The sequence below is a fragment of the Camelus ferus genome, chromosome 26 (genome assembly GCF_009834535.1).
Source record: "Camelus ferus isolate YT-003-E chromosome 26, BCGSAC_Cfer_1.0, whole genome shotgun sequence".
Lineage (NCBI taxonomy): Eukaryota > Metazoa > Chordata > Mammalia > Artiodactyla > Camelidae > Camelus > Camelus ferus.
In genome coordinates this window covers 2,296,869-2,313,052 of record NC_045721.1, presented here as the reverse complement: position 1 = coordinate 2,313,052, position 16,184 = coordinate 2,296,869, and the positions used below count along the sequence as shown (strand labels likewise).

At 40.5% G+C, this 16,184-nt stretch overlaps 1 protein-coding gene across 1 annotated transcript in view; it reads right to left on the bottom strand.

Annotated features, from left to right (window-relative positions):
- Positions 1-16,184, bottom strand: part of KAT6A (lysine acetyltransferase 6A) — a 97,205-nt gene that overhangs the window by 27,029 nt on the left and 53,992 nt on the right. The window contains 5 exon segments of the mRNA XM_032468649.1: positions 333-448; positions 9,613-9,731; positions 12,037-12,353; positions 13,669-13,804; positions 16,056-16,137. Of these exon segments, the coding sequence (XP_032324540.1) occupies positions 333-448; positions 9,613-9,731; positions 12,037-12,353; positions 13,669-13,804; positions 16,056-16,137 (770 nt within the window).

Here is a 16,184-nt window from a genome sequence, read left to right as displayed (position 1 = left end):
TATAGTTAAATATAACAACCTCTTTTTTAAAAATTCTTAGTGTGAGGTAAGGCGGCAAATTTCCCTTAAAGAAAAAAACGTTCCCTTTTCATTCTGACCATGTGTCAGGTTTCCAATCTGAAGTAATAGCTTTTGGACAGGTTACAAGAAAGAAAGACTAAAGCCAACTGGGTTAAGGAGCTGCCAACATATGCTGCTATTATGAACATTTAAAAGCCACCAGCTTTCTCAAATGTAAAAAGATGAACTGGACTAAAATGTCTCCAAGATCTCATCTAGGGCTGGAATTCCATGATCTAAAAGCAAAAAGTAAACAGTCTCTCAAAACATACCTTGAGTATTCTTGAGGATACGGGGAAGAGTACCAGGTGTGGATTTCATACTTCCCGAACTCAATGACAGAGGGACAGCGGACTTGTGGGTCAGGCGGGCCAGTCACTCCAACTTTCTGTGCAGTCAGAAAACGCATTACCTAAGTTAGCTAAGTCAAATACACTGAGACAGGTAACAAAATGAACAATTTTTTAAAATCCCATCTGAATCTAAGTGTTGCCTTCTCAGGGTTCCACAGGAGAATTTAAAAAGCCAGGAACAAGCTAACAGGTTTTGAAATAAGCTGTATTATTCTTTAAGTAGAGCATCAAAATAAAGAACAAAAGTGCTAATAAATCTCTTAGAACCAAATGCAGTTGGTGACACTGCTTTTTCCGCATTTAATAACACTGCAAATACTTTCCTCAACTAAACTCACTCCCCACGACTCAGTTACTAGAGACACTGCTGGCACTTGGGGAGGTAAGGTCGGGGTGGGGAGAGGCGCTGCAGGCTGGCTCAGACCACACACACAGTGCCCCAGCTGATGGCAACGGCCTCCTGACCCTGGGAGCACACACAGAAATAATCGCCTTCCAGTCTGGGAAAGTAGCTATTAAGAACAATCTGAAAAGAACATGACTAAACACGTAACAAGAGTCTGCAATTCATTTTACACTGCCCCTAAAATTCCCTTCATTAGTGGCTCTTCACAGATCTGACCAAAGAAAAACACACTGTTATACACATACGTTTATCTGTTTTTATCTACCTTCTGTTTATAATGAAAACTATCTCTATGCCCCCCAATCTCTGCAATAACCTCAACTACACTATCTTAAAAAAAAAAGAATAACCTGTAAAGCCTTTGTGACTTCTCCACCAGCAGTTCTAATATAAGCCATTGCTAATGACTGCAAAGATCAAGTTTCAAAAGCTTAAATTCAAGAGGAATTTGATTTACTCTGCACCCAATACAGCAACAGACTCTTACGTGCATACATGTTTACAGGCAGAGCTCAGAGCCGCTGCAGGTTCGGCTCCAGACCACGGCAATAAAGAGAACATTGCAAAAAAGCAACTCAGATGAATTTTTTGGTTATCCAATGCATATAAAAGTTATGCTTACACTAGAGGCTAGTCTATTAAGAGTACAACAGCATTATGTCTAAAAAAAAAAAGTACGTACATTAATTAAAAAATCTTTTACTGCTAAAAAAAATGCTAACCACCATCTGAGCATTCAGCTAGTCGTAGTAGTAACATCAAAGATCACTGATCACAGATCCCCATAACAAATAGAATGATAATGAAAAGATGTGATATATTGCAAAGATTACCAAAATGTGACGCAGACACATGAAGTGAACAAATGCTGTTGGGAAAATGGTGCTGGTAGACTCGCTCAACTCAGAGTTACCACAACCTTCAATTTGTTTAAAAAAAAAAAGTTGCTATCTGTGAAGCACAATAAAATAAGGTATGGCTGTGTGTGTGTTATGTATATAACATATGATATATATGCATGTATATTTATCATGGATACTCTATAAACATGAACTGACTTCTAAAAAAAAAAAGCAGCTAGAATTTAGCCTATTCAAACACAAGAATTAATAACTCTGCAAAGGAACAACCAAAACTATCCTTCAACTTTATGCTTTTAAAAACCACTGATATTTTTAAAGTCCCTTGCTGGAGCTCATGACAAACACACACATACCGCACCCCACAACAAAACTAAAAAATCAGAGGTTTCTATTCACTGTTTTCATATAAATTCATTTAAGGAAGAAGCCTCTTCACCACAACTCACTTGAGAACTCTCCCTGGTCTTTCTAACCATTTGTTTTTATAAAAGGCCAAGGGACTTGGGTTTCGTGCTGGAACACAGCCAGGTGAAACCTCACCTCTTCCTTAGACACCTCAAAACAAAAGACAAACATCTATTAGTCGCATACATTATGTTGTGACACCAAGGAGTAATGGGGCTCTTTCAAAGGCAAAAATCATAAAGAAAAACACAAGACAGGATTAAAGTAAGATTTTTTTTCATTTCTCAAAACCAAAAAAGAACTTTGCAAAAAGGTTTTAAACACACTGTTCTTTAAACTACGCTCCAGAATCAAGTATTCTAATTCATAAAGGAGTATCTTTTAGCCTATGTTCATAGCTCAAAATAACAAGAACAGTAGCACAGAAAATATCTGAATAACCAGCATCAGAAACCCACTCTAACTCCCTGAGCCAAGGACCAAACAGGAAGGAAGCACAGAGGCTGAGAACCGCACCTGCTGCGGCCCCGCCTGGCGCGTGAGCGCTTTCCCGTCCGCTGCCCGGCGCTCTTCCAGGTGGATGCCCGAAGTGAAGGCAGACACCCAGCTCCAGTACAACTGTTTGCACATCACCGCGACTGAGAGTCTGTGTAAAACTGGGCTCACGGCAGACTTGCCCTGCCTTCCCCCGTCCTCGCCTCTCTGCACAGTGAGCTGCACTCCTCCACCACCTCCACCAGCTCCACCAGCTCCACCAGCTCCAGCTCTCTGGGGACAGCCAGCCCCCAGGGCCAGCGTTTCCGCAGTTAACAGAGGCCCTGTGTGGTGAGGAAGCCACAGCTGCGCCACCACCTCTCATTAACCCAGTCCTTGCCAAACTCAAGCTGTCAAATCCGAATTACAAGGTTATCTTTGCTAAGTCATTTTATTTTTAAATTTCAGTCAAAATTTCATTAAACATGCAGCTTTCCAAAGTAGCAGGGATCTAACATAATCAAGAGTACAAAGTATGTTTTTTAAACTTTTAACTCAAGTCCTGCCGCTCTGTGCCCTCCTCCTCATCTGAAATGCCCAAATCTTTAAAACATAACATATATTCTGGCCCAAAATGGACTTTTTAATCTAAGAAAGGGCACTATATACACTAGTAATTGGGCTAAACCAAAAGGTAACTCTGAATAGGCCTATTCTAGATAATGAAACTTTTATTACTAGCAGTTTATGAGAAGACTGTTACTCTTCTGCAAAAACTCCACTTCCATTGAGTGACTTCTTTTCATTTAAATTTTTTAATTTTTTATTAATAGACTTTATTTTTTAGAGCAGTTTCAGGTTCACAGCAGAACTGAGCAGAAAATACAGTGAGTTTGCACACAGCCCTCCCCACCATTAAATGACTTATTTAATTCCAGTTTTCAATATACAGACACCACTCTTGCATACAGAGACCCTCCCAAGTCCAGATCTGGTACAAAATGAAAATGACAACTGCTGTAGATACAGCCCCGCTCCCTCCCTAACCTTCCTTTTCCAGTCCCCCGGTGAATGACATTCCGAGGTGGGAGTGGAGGGTAGGACTGTACCCTTGTTATCAGTATGAGAACGTGAAATGCGGGGAGAAGATATATCTTTCTGGTATTTGAATATTTTCCCATAAAAACGTATAATAAACAAGGATTCTGTTCATCAGGGATTAGAAGTTTTACATGATGAGAGAGATGTGTAAGAATGAGTCCAAGTGCTGCACAGTGGAGAGAGCACGGACCCCAGGAGTGAGGAGAACTGAGGTGTGGGGTGGGACACCTCCGCACAGACCGCGTCTCACACTGTCCTCGCCTTAACCCCCGCCATCCACTCCTCACAGGAGGAAACAATACACCTGCTTTATACATAGAAAAACAACAACAAAACAAGGCTCAGAGAAGTTAAGAGGCAAAGGACTCCAGGACAGGAACAAAGAGTGAAGTACAAAGACAGAAAAGAATAAAACAGGTACGACGCATGACAGGAAGGATGGTTAACCCTCAACCAGTTAATTCCCGAATTTCAAAGGTTTTTTTGAACTGGAACATAAAGTTTTCCAAAGAAATGAAGCTACACGTCCACAGCCTCTTATCCTCTTGGAACAGAATGTGCTTTAGAATCCTGAATTTTTCTCATGTTAGAGAAGTATTACATATGAAAAAGGATATGTGTATGTATTGCATGACTGGGGCATCGTGCTGTACATCAGAAACTGACACATCGTACTGGCTGTACTTTGATTTAAAAAATAAAGTATTACAGTACATATGTGTATCTTAAATCAAGAGCCCCAGTAGGATGTGGGACAACACTCCATAACCAGGTACATTTAAACGGGGTAAGTTAAGAATGTATGTAGCCTCACATCAGTTCAGATCGTGTTTTGCCAACAACTGAATCAGGGTTAAGCGAGATCTTAATGTAAAATGAGACGATCTTTTTCATTCTCCAAAAAAGACATACATACAGGTGCCAATAAGCACAAGAAAAGATGCTCAACATAATCATCAGGGAAATGCAAAAGTAAACCACAATGAGATACCACTCACACCCATTAGAACGGCTACTATCTAAAAACAAAACAAAACAAAAACCAGAAGATAACAAGGGTTGGCAGCTATGTGGAGAAACTGAAACCCTTGAGTGTTGCTGGTGAAAATGTAAAATGGTGCAGCCACTGTGGAAAACAGTATGGTACTTCCTCAAAAAACAGAATTATCATGTGAATCGGCAATCCCACTTCTAGGCATATAGCCGAAAAAGCTGAAAGCCAGGACTCAGTTATCTGTTCACCCATGTTCATAGCAGCATTGCTCATTATAGTCAAAAGGGAAGCAACCCAAGTGTCCACTGATAGATGAATGAATAAACAAGGTGTGGTCTATACATACAATGGAATATTATTTAGCCTTAAAAAGGAAGAAAATTCTGATATATGCTACAAAATGGATAAACCTTGAAGACATTATGCCAATAAGGCAGACACAAAAGGACAAATATTTTACAATTCACTTATGTGAGGTCTACCTAAAGTAGTTAAATTCAGACAGAAAGAAGACTGGGTTGCCAGAAGCTGGGGTGGGAGAAACAGGGAGTTACTGTGTAGTGGGCATCAGAGTTTTAGTCTAGGGGATGAAAAGCTCTGCAGATAGACGGTGGCGATGGCTGCACAATTATGTGTATACACTCAATGCCACTGAGCTGTATGCTTAAAAATAGTTAAGATGGTAAAAGATCCAAACCACCGTATCTCTTACTTGGATAATTCTAACAGCCTCCTAAATTCTCCCTATTTTTGTATCCTGCCCCTTCAGTCTACACAGAAGCCAGAGTAATCCTGTTAAGACCTATAATGGAGCATGTCACTCTTCTGCTCAAAATCTTCAAGGGTTCCTACCTCACTCAGAGTAAAAGCCATAGTCCTTGCAATGGCCTAGAAGACTCTACAAAATCTGGCCTCCCGTTACTTTTCTGTCCTCTCAGTTCCAAATTTCTGTTCTCACTGGTACTTACTCGGCTCTAACCGCACTGGCCTCCCTCTACTTCCTTGACCAGCCAACTATAAATCCTGATTCAGGGCCTGTGCACTTCTGCTCCCCTGCCTGGAGTCATTCCCCGACACCCGTATGGTCCATTCCCTCACGCCGTTCAGGCTTCTGCTAAATGTCAGACAGACAGCTCCTCAGCCAACAACGCAAAACTGCGCAAATTCAAACTCTCCCTCAGAACTCTCTCTCCCTGCCCAGCTTCTCTCCCGTCACTACCACACAGGATACCATTTACTTTAACCCATTCCCACCACAACTAAACTCTAAGCTCCTGAGGATAAGGATTTTTTTTTTAAATCTGTTTTGGTCACTGCTGTATCTCCAGTGCCTGACACACAGTAACCAGTACTCAGCCCTATGAGTTGCTAAATGAATGTTATCTATGACAAGAACTTCAGCTATTACCTCTGGAGTTCCATCCAGCCCCTGTGTGCTGATAACCTGGCAAATCTCCTACCCAGAGCCCTCCTGACCTCCACGTCCATATGTACAGGTCTGCAGAAGCTCTAAATTTTAGAGTTCCAATTGTGTAAGCATGGTCTCTCCCTCCATCCCCCAAAGCTCCTCTGCCCACATACAGTATCATCTTCTCAAATGAGAAGAACACCGTGAATCTACAAGGTTCTGCCCTCTCCTTCAACCCCAGCTCCCAAGCCCACACTCTTGTCTTTTCCATTCCACCAAAGTCTTCCTCACAAACTCTGCCTACTGCAGCTTCTCCGCCTCCACTTCTCACTCCGACCACTGCGATCACTGGGCTGGCAGGTGGCCCTGCGCAGGGATTCTTCAGTGCACTCTGCACTGGGTCACCAGAGCTGAGTTTCTAAATGCAAATACAATCATGCCACCCTCTTTGAAGAAAATTCTCCAGGAGCTCCCCGGGAGCTGTGTGAACTACTTTAAAGGGCTACTGCAACTAGAACAGAAAGTACAGACTCCCTCATATGGCCCGCAGGATCTTCTGTGGTCTGGTCTGCACTTATCTCTCAACCTCATCCCTTCCTTGAACCCCAGCCAGAGAAACCACTTGCAGCTCCACGTGTTCAAGACGCCTTCTCACACCCACCTGTCCTACAGGAAACGCCTTCCTCCTCTCATTCAACAGTTAGCTCCTACTCTTTCATCCCCCCGCTCACATATCACCTCCTCTGTGAAGGTTCCCCTGACACCCTAGACACCCGCCTCCCTGTCATTCTCACTGCATCATCACACACAGCCTCTGCAGCAGCATTACACCGAGAACTAGCACTTAAGGGTTACGGATGCGGAGTCAGGCTACCTGGGTTCAAATGCTGATTCCAATACTGAATAACTATATAATTCTAGTTAACAATAATCCTTCAAAGGCTTCAGTTTCTTCATCTATAAAATGGATGTAAATACTGTAAAATGAAAGTAATAACAAGGTTTTATTAAATGCAAAAAATGGATACATAATGCTGGATGTAGTACCTGGAACACAGTAAAAGTATACCTGTGACTAATCACACGCTTCAATTATTTGTTTATGAATATCTCCTCACCTGGAGGGCAGAGACGCATTTTCTATTTATTTGTGTATTTCTATCACCTGCCACAAAGGTAGCTAGCAGAAACTCTGATTTATCTAACGCTCACTACATGAATGACACACTGAGTGGTTTGCAAATATCAATCCATTTAATCCTTTCAACAAACCTATTAAGTAACTTGGCTGACCAGGTCACTCAGCAGAGATAGGATTTGAACCTGCATAGGCTATTTCTAATACCTAGGCTCTTAACTGCTATCTTAATAAATACTCAGTAAAATGTTGCTAAGTTGTCAAATGAATGAACTCAAAATACACCTTAATATGTGACTTATAATTAATAGGTAAATGCCTTAAGACACTAAAACAGGCCTCTACTTTCATCAATACCTATTTCATCAATACCCCTAATTTCATCAGTACCAAGGAGTAATCACTCCAGCAACAGAAAAAAGCAGTCAGGGTGACACCTTAAAATCCCAGGATGCTAAAACTGATGTCCTGTCACTAGATTTCAAAAGCCTCTAAAATCCAACCCTACACTAAGAGTTCAATATATTTCTTATCAATGCCCAACAACGTTCCACTCAAATTCAACTACCTCTCAAATTCAACTACAGGCAGCCCTTGCTTTGCACGGTGCCATGTTAACTGAAACATATGCATATCAAAACTGAGATCCAATCTCAGCCACTGCAGAGTGGACAAACGCATGAAGCACAAGCACGATTCTGATATGCATGTGTTGCCACCAGCACCCACCAGGGCCACACAAAGCCAGGACTGCCCACCTGTAACACGTTCATAGGCAGCCACTGTGTTTTCCACACCATCTTCACAGTATGACCTGCACACAGCAGGACCTCAAAACCTCTGCTGACCTAACGGACCCATATTCATTGCCTCTTGTACTAATACAGTATGGACAGGATAGTGGACGAGACAGGGGTTTTTGTCTTTTTTTTTTTTTTGCTATAAAGAACATTACGGATACAGCTGGTGAAATTTGAATAAAACCTCCATATTAGGTAACATACTTCATTGATGTTAAATTTGATGACTGTATTGTGGTCATTTGTAAGAATGTCCTTGTTTTTAGGATAAACACACAAATAAGTAGGAGGAAAAAGCATTAGCATTATGTCTGCAACTTACTCAGAAAAAAAAAGTTCCTAAAAAGCGAAGAACTAACTACTCTCTCCTTTGAAATCTCACTGAATACCAAGTAAATTTCTAAGACAGTACCTGTAATACTTCATTTTACTTATTGTCAGGAAAAGAATATGCCTTCAGAGCATAAGCGACTTGCCCAAAGCAGAAGTTAGTAAACGACAGATCAAGGCTTGAACCCAGATCCATCTAACTCACAGTCAATACTTGGTTAAATCACAAGGCAATGAAATGCTGAGTAAACACCGGTAGAATATTTATATTGTTGTTTTTATTTTTCAAAAATACTCATATAATAACCTACACAAACAATCTATTCACCAATGGGTCATATAATAACCTACACAAACAATCTAATCACCAATGGTGTAGTTTCACCTACACCAGAGGAATCCCCAGAATCAGCTTATAAATTCTTACTTTTGATAAGAGAACTCACCTTAGTTACCCAGTCAGTTGGTGGAGAAGATGAAAGATAAACATGATTTAGAAGCGCCTTATGACCTAGCCCCGGCACTTCTCCAGGCTTATCTCTTACCATAATCTATGCTATGCATAACCTAGGTCTTCATGTTTTCTCTCACTTTCAAATCTTCGCACTTCTGTTCCTTCTGATTACCCCATTCCTTGTCATCCTGATAAACTCCTACACATTCTTTAAGAGCAGCTCGGTGTTTCCCCACAATGAGCCCCCCTCTGACCTGCCCAGGCAGACGGACATGCCTGCCCCCACACTCCCCAATCCCACGTATGCTAGAACTAGCCTTCCACGCGAATGAAATCGTGTATTTATACTTCTCTCCCAGACTGCAGCCGGAGGAATCCTGTTATTCACTTTGACGTCTCCAGCATTTGGCATATCAGTACGTTCTTTTTATGCATCACAAAGGATTAAAACAGAAGCATTTAATAAAGATTTTTTCAATTAATGAATATGGGTGTTTCATCACTTGGGAGAGGCTTGATGTTTGTTTGCTGGTTGGTCAAATCCTCAACTCTTCTCCATACATAAGACAGAAAATAAATAAACCAAGCTCATTTAATACTAGTAGTCAAAGCAATGTGTTCATCCGCAAAACCAAAGCAGTTATCCTGGGTTTGAAAGGAACACCTCAACCAGCAGAACTCTGTATATGCACAAAACACATCTATTCGCAGATCAGAGGGATAAGTAAACCGCTGTTACTGCTTTACCCAGAGAATTCATTTTAATTAGCCCTTTGTTTCCTACCCATGAACAAACTGACTGTCCAACCTGGATATTTAACTTTACCTGCAGTGCTTGTTCTTGGATATCACGAAATAATTCCATATCTTTCTCAGTCATGACTTCCTGGTTCCCAAAGAGCCGTTCCTCACTTTCTTGTTTGCCATCCCAGCCATCCTGATTGTCTGCACATAAAGAAAGGGCTCACATGTTATTAATACCACCCTTAGTTTAGTATATGAACTAGAAAACATTTCAAGACGCTTAATATTATTTATGCAACAGAGAAGAGAAACACACTGAACTGACTCCTAGAAAGATATTAGTCAATAAAGAATATGTGCATATTATATCTGCCTTATAATGAAAATCCTGAATTGACTTAAAGCTTCTTTAAAATTGTACATAAGTAAATTTATACTTCATTAAAAGAGATAATATTTCGGTATATACATACATGTAAAAGCAGAACAGGAAAAAGGTCTGACATGAGTTTAACATGTCAACGTGCAAATATTTGCTTTTTCATTCTTTGGTAATTTGGAAGAAGTTTATGCTATAGCAAGACATAATTTCCATCATTCTTGAGCAAAACAGGGAAATTCTGCTCCTTTTAAAATTCTCAATGATTCTGCAATCTTCCTAAGGCCAGTACACTCTCATCTCAGCAAAAAGATAACCTTTGAAAGAGCTACCTTAGCAAGTATCAAGTACCACTCCCTCTCCCCACATTCTGGGTGCCCTTCTAAAGCACAAATTCCAAAACCTGAGGACCACAGACAACAATCCTCTGGGTGAGTGGGAGAAATTATAATAATCACCCACTAAAGGAGGCACCTTCCTCCACTGGGCAAAGAAATTAGTGAAAGGAGTACTGGGGAATTAAGTAGATCATAGTTCTGCATGTGAAGATGACACTGATAATGGCCTTGTTTCCTCTCTGTACAAGTGTGGCTGAAAAGGCCAATTACTGACAGACAGCTCTTTTGCAATCGATTGCACATACAGTTAGTCATTTAGCGTAAGAAGAAAAAGTAGCGTAAGAAGAAAAAGGACAAGGCCTCGCTCTTGACAAGATTCCTAAACTGGAAAATACATATACAACCTAAAGCTACTACATGCCTTTAGCACCCTCTAGTGCATGGCATAGCGGGATGCAGGCACAGATCCAGCAGAGCGGCAGCACCGTCTCAGATGGTGCGGACGGTTCCTTAAACTCTACAATTCATCAAGAGGGCAGAGCCAAGTAAAGCAAAAGCTCACACCAATGCCTAAAGCTTGATGCTGGTTCTCCATATACGTTATTCATTTTCTCTAATAATTTCTATTTCTAAAACTTTCCAGTAGATTATTCTAATAATCCATCTCCCCTGAAATGGTTAATTAAAAAATACCTTTTATTGGGATCGGCTGTATGAGTCTTCCCTTCTAAGTCTAACCTAAACGGCCTGTGTATTTCCTGAGATAAACATACTCAGAGTGGAGCTTATCTACAGCTGATAAAGACGTGAAAAGTACTGAAACGCTTAAAGAGTAATTAGCTCACTGCCACTCTGGTGAAAAGCCAATCATACAGCATGGGGGGAGGTGACAAGGATGAGGATTTTCTCTCCTGCACTGGACCAATCAATTACAGAAGTAGGAATGAGGAAGCAGTGGATTCAGTCACCAATGGGACATTCAGGGGAAGGAAATCAAAGTTAAGACATTCTCTTGCAGCAAATGAGACATTGTATTCTGACCCTTGTGACCCAAGAGCCCATCTCGCTCTTCTGCTCTGCCCGGAGCCCTTTCTGCTTCCTTCACACAGTTAGGCTCCTAAACTCACCAGCAATGGGAGTAGCTGTGATTATCTGGACGGCCACTCAAAATTTTCTCCTGTAAGTCTTCTCCACACATGTGTTTTACTCTGAAAACCAGGGAACTTAGCCTGATACATAAGCAAATGGTCTGAAGCTGTGGTTCTCTCTTTCTTTCTCTCTTTTTAAGTGTAATCCCTGTAAAATTACAACTGTATTTGCCAAGATTTGAAGTAGAAACATTAATGACCTTATCACATTTGCATATAACTTGGCCTCTGACTTATGCTCAGATCAACAGCATCTTATCTACCCATACTCCTTCCAATTTCCTTCCAGGGATAAATGAGCATCATGATGTGCATCACATGATTCATTTTATAACTTATGAAATGTAAATTCATCTCTGATTTACCAAACTTCTGTAAGCAGATTCTTTGTGGTTCTACCCAAAAAGCACCTTCTTTTGTCTAAAAGCTCCTACTTGTCTATTTTTCCAACGTCGTCGCTGGCTCTAAATTCTTGCCATCATTAACACCTGAGTGCCACCTAAATACATGTCTTTAACGGGTTCTTATATTCCATAACCAATTTTTAACACTCAAATATAAATCTATTCCAGATAACTAGCGCCATTCCAAATAATACACTCTGGGAACACTCCGTGTTTCGGAGGGGACAAACGTTTTACCTGCGGGCCAATCCGAAGTGCTTGATTTCCTGCTGCCCTTCTTCCTGATTCTATATTGCTCCGAGTAGTCCACCACTTCCCCTCGGGGCTTCCGCCCATCAGGGGAAGGGGTAAAGAATTTGGTAAGGCCATCAATGAGCCCTTTGGTTTTCTTGTTGAACTTCAAGGGGACACTGCCATCTCTGCAGAAGTCCAAGCCATCTATCCGCTCTAGATATCCCTCTTCGGATGACGATGCTGACTGGCTGGACAGAGTGATTTTACGTTTCCGACCCCTTCCAGGGCCTGTTCGAACTTTGCTGAAGGGACTTTTTGAGCTAAAGAATCAAACAGGGAAAAGGGAAACTATTAAAAAGAAGTCTTTATAAGGTTTCTATTTCATATACAACACATGGTAAATAGCCTACAACTGTATTTTAAAAATCTATGTTGTTAAGAATAATGCATAAACTGTAAATATTGTATGACTGAGAAGTAATATTATTAGAAACATTTCCAGGAAGCCTGGAAAACAATCCTAGGCCAGGAGTCAGAAGGCATATCTGAGTCGTAATCCTGCCACTTACTAGCTATACAGCTTGGACAAGTCCTAGTCTCCTTACACAACAGTGTCTTCATCTGCAAAATGGGAGCTGCACCAGAGAACAGCGAAGACCCTTCCGGGTATGAAGTCCTCTGATCTCTGCACCAACTCAGAGTTATACTTTTACCCCTAAATGTAAGGATGGGCTACTCTCTTTAAGTCAGGAATCAAAAGATCATTTTATGGGAAAACTAAAGCTTGATTTAAGATTTAAAATATGAACTACAATACTGGTTCTGTGTATTTCAAGCTGCTAATGTTCATTCATTTTAGTTAAATCACCTTCAAGAGAGTCTTAAGTGTAGAAGAGGTGGGGAAAATTTGTGAGAATAAAGAGAGGTTTACAGGTCTACAGAATTTTACATATTATCAAAGGTAAATTACTACAAAGATACTCCAAAAAAGAGAGACAGAATTAGCTGCTGAATCTTGCCCCACCTACTCCAGACATAGCCCAGTTTTTAGTCCACAAGAGATAATTATAGTCTTCATTTCTGCTAATAGATGAAAAACTCACATTATTCTACATCAGGACATAGAAATGGGAATTAGCTATGACCTCAATAGAAGCTGTTCAGTGATTTGTACACCTAACAGAAATAAACTATTGAGACTACATCAAAAGAGAAATCTGTAAAATGCTAGAGTAACCATTTTTTCTTGCTTGCTTTTTAGGTAGGAGAAGCAATATAAGGCAATGGTTAAGAGCCAGACTACTGGTGTTTTAACCTCAGTTCAACACTTACTATGAACTATGCAAGTTAACTGCTCTAAGCTGTCGTCTCCTCCTTTGAGAAATGAGAGCAACAACAACGGGACCCAGTTCACGGGGCTGCTGGGAGAAGCGAGTGCTTAACATGTGTAAAGCACATACAACAGTGAGTGCCTTGGCACTTTATTAAGGGCTTAGTAAGAGTTAGCCGTGATTATTACATACAAGTGCCAGCTGTAGTAACTGAATTTTCTTCCATAGAGCAAACAAACGGGTCCTGCACTACAGCGAAGACGCTATACCCCTCCCCCCTCACCTTGCCACAAGTACAACTTACACCGTGTTTTGTTTCTTTAACCTGTTTTTGGGGCGTCCTATTGGGTTAGCATAGCGCCGTTTTATCTGCGCCGCCTTCTTCTGTAGAAGTTTCCGTCCTTTTTTCCTAGGTCGACATATTTGACATATCCACATGCCTACAAAGAAAGAAAATTCCACACAAAAGCATGATGAACATAAACACGCTGAAAGAGCTCAGATACTCTGAGCCAGGAGTTTTAACCTCCTTCAGGTCAAGAACTATCATTTGAAAATCTGATAAAAGCCCCTTAAAAAAATTAACACAGAAACATAAACACACCAAATTCTATAAATACCCTGAAGGCCACACATGGCTGAAGTCCACTGGCCCTCACCTTATGCCCAGCACCCACATCCTGGCTCTGATTACCCCTCTGCAAGAAAAGAAGCCAGGTTCCCACCAAAGAATGGCTGATCCCAGCACGGGGACTGGGAAGATACAGGGTAACCTGGAACACCCCATCATGCCAGAAAATAAAGAAGGGCTCAAAAGATGATGAAGGCATGTCCAAGGACATTGGAGTCAACTTGAAGGAGCTTCCAATAGCCAAACCTGGGTCAAGCCAAGCAAAAAAAGAATCATCCCAGCAATGGGTTATAACCCACAGAATAAAATAAATACAGCCAAGCCCGTAACGATATAAATGATTGATCAAATAAATAAATGGGAGAAAGGGATCACTCTGTCTTAGAGCAGAATTCCAATTAGTATATGTAGAAGAAATGACAGAAACAGAAAAATCACCATTATGCAAACAAACAGCACAGTAAAAACTGGTGCAAACAAGAATTAATGACGGATGCTAAAGCTAGTGGGCAAAGCAGGAAGAGAGTAACTTTCAGGTGTCTGTCAAGTTTCTCCACTGTATCAAGTGACCCAAGTTAACATCACTAGTAATAAGATGTACAGTATAGTACACCCCTGCTGCAAGACTCTGAGAAGGGCACACCTTGTCAAACTTCACAGCCTCAGCCTAATTGTGATAAAGCAAGACACCAACCCAAACTGAAGGATCTTCTACAAAATACTTGACCAGTATTCTTCAAAAGTTTCAAGGTCAGGAGAGACAAAGTCTGAGGAATTAACACAGACTGGAAGAGAGTAAGGAAATATGATAATTAAACATAATATGAGATCCTGGATTGGATTCTGGACCAGAAATTCAAATAAGGTCTGTAGATGAGTTAATCGTATCATAGCAACGTTAGATTCCTGGTTTCAGTAAGTGTAAGATGTTAACATTAGGGGAACTTGAATAAAGAGCACAATGAGAACTCTTACTATTTTTACCACTCTTCTATAAGTCTGAAATTATTTCAAAACAAAATGTTTCCTGCTTTAAACTGCCATAAAACTTCTTTTATGTGCATTAAGTACAAATGAATGATATCGTAAGAAAATCTTTATTATCTTGAAGGATTCTCAGAAGGCCTTTTGCCCAGATTTCGAGTAAATGGGAGAGGTAGGAAAGAAGGGTATTTATTCTTCCAACACATCTGAATGTAAGACTATTCAAAAGGTAACAGTCAATAGAGTGGCACAGAGGGACTCATGTAAAATCCTACAGTGGAGAAACGTGGCTAGAACCACAGCTGAGTCCCCTTCCATCAACAGGGACATTTTCTTCTAACCGATATTGACATTATCTAGTTTCTCCGTAACTATTTTACTTAAGAAACCTATAAGTCACAAAATCAGAGTTCAAAATGGAATTTATGATAAGACAAAGCAGGGAAGACTCCCTGATTTTTTTTTTTAAAGAAACTACAAGCATATGATAAGATGGAAGTCTACACAACAGGAAATTATATCCAACTAAACAGCTTTCAAAGAACATGAGTCAAAAGACTAGAATAACATTATTAATCTGTACTCTTCTGATCTCAGCACTTATTTGTTTGCAAATTATCTTATAAAAATTTTTTAAAGATTTTTGAATAAACCAGAGATTCTAATAGCTTTAGGCCTCTCAAAAGTGATGAGCAGTGATAGAATCATCATGACCTAATACAATTTCACTTCTCCCTTTTAAGAGACAGATATTTCAAAATGTCACGTAAAGCAAGTATTTTGTAGTCTAGCTACAGGACCGGCAAATATTTACAAACGAACCCCTTCACCCTCCCTGGATGCTTAAATATTGAAGACTGAGGAAAATAATAATAAACCCACAGCACATAAGAATGTTAAGAAAGACTGTCCCCGCCTTTAAGGTGACAGCTCTCTTTCCACTTACACAACCCCAAATAGAAAGATAAAAAAACAAAACAAAACGAATCATCCTTTCATTTTAACAAAGTAGATTAAAAACAGCTTTCACTAACTGGCCCCTTGATATTGCCAGCCTGACTGCAGAAAGCATGTACCTTTTGGCATCCGGGTGAGTGGCGGATCACAACATTCCATGTGAAAGCCTCGGTCACAGGAATCACAAAAGAGCATGTTATCCTAGAGGAGAGAAAGACAGTTCCGCGTAACCTTGTGAAACAAAAACA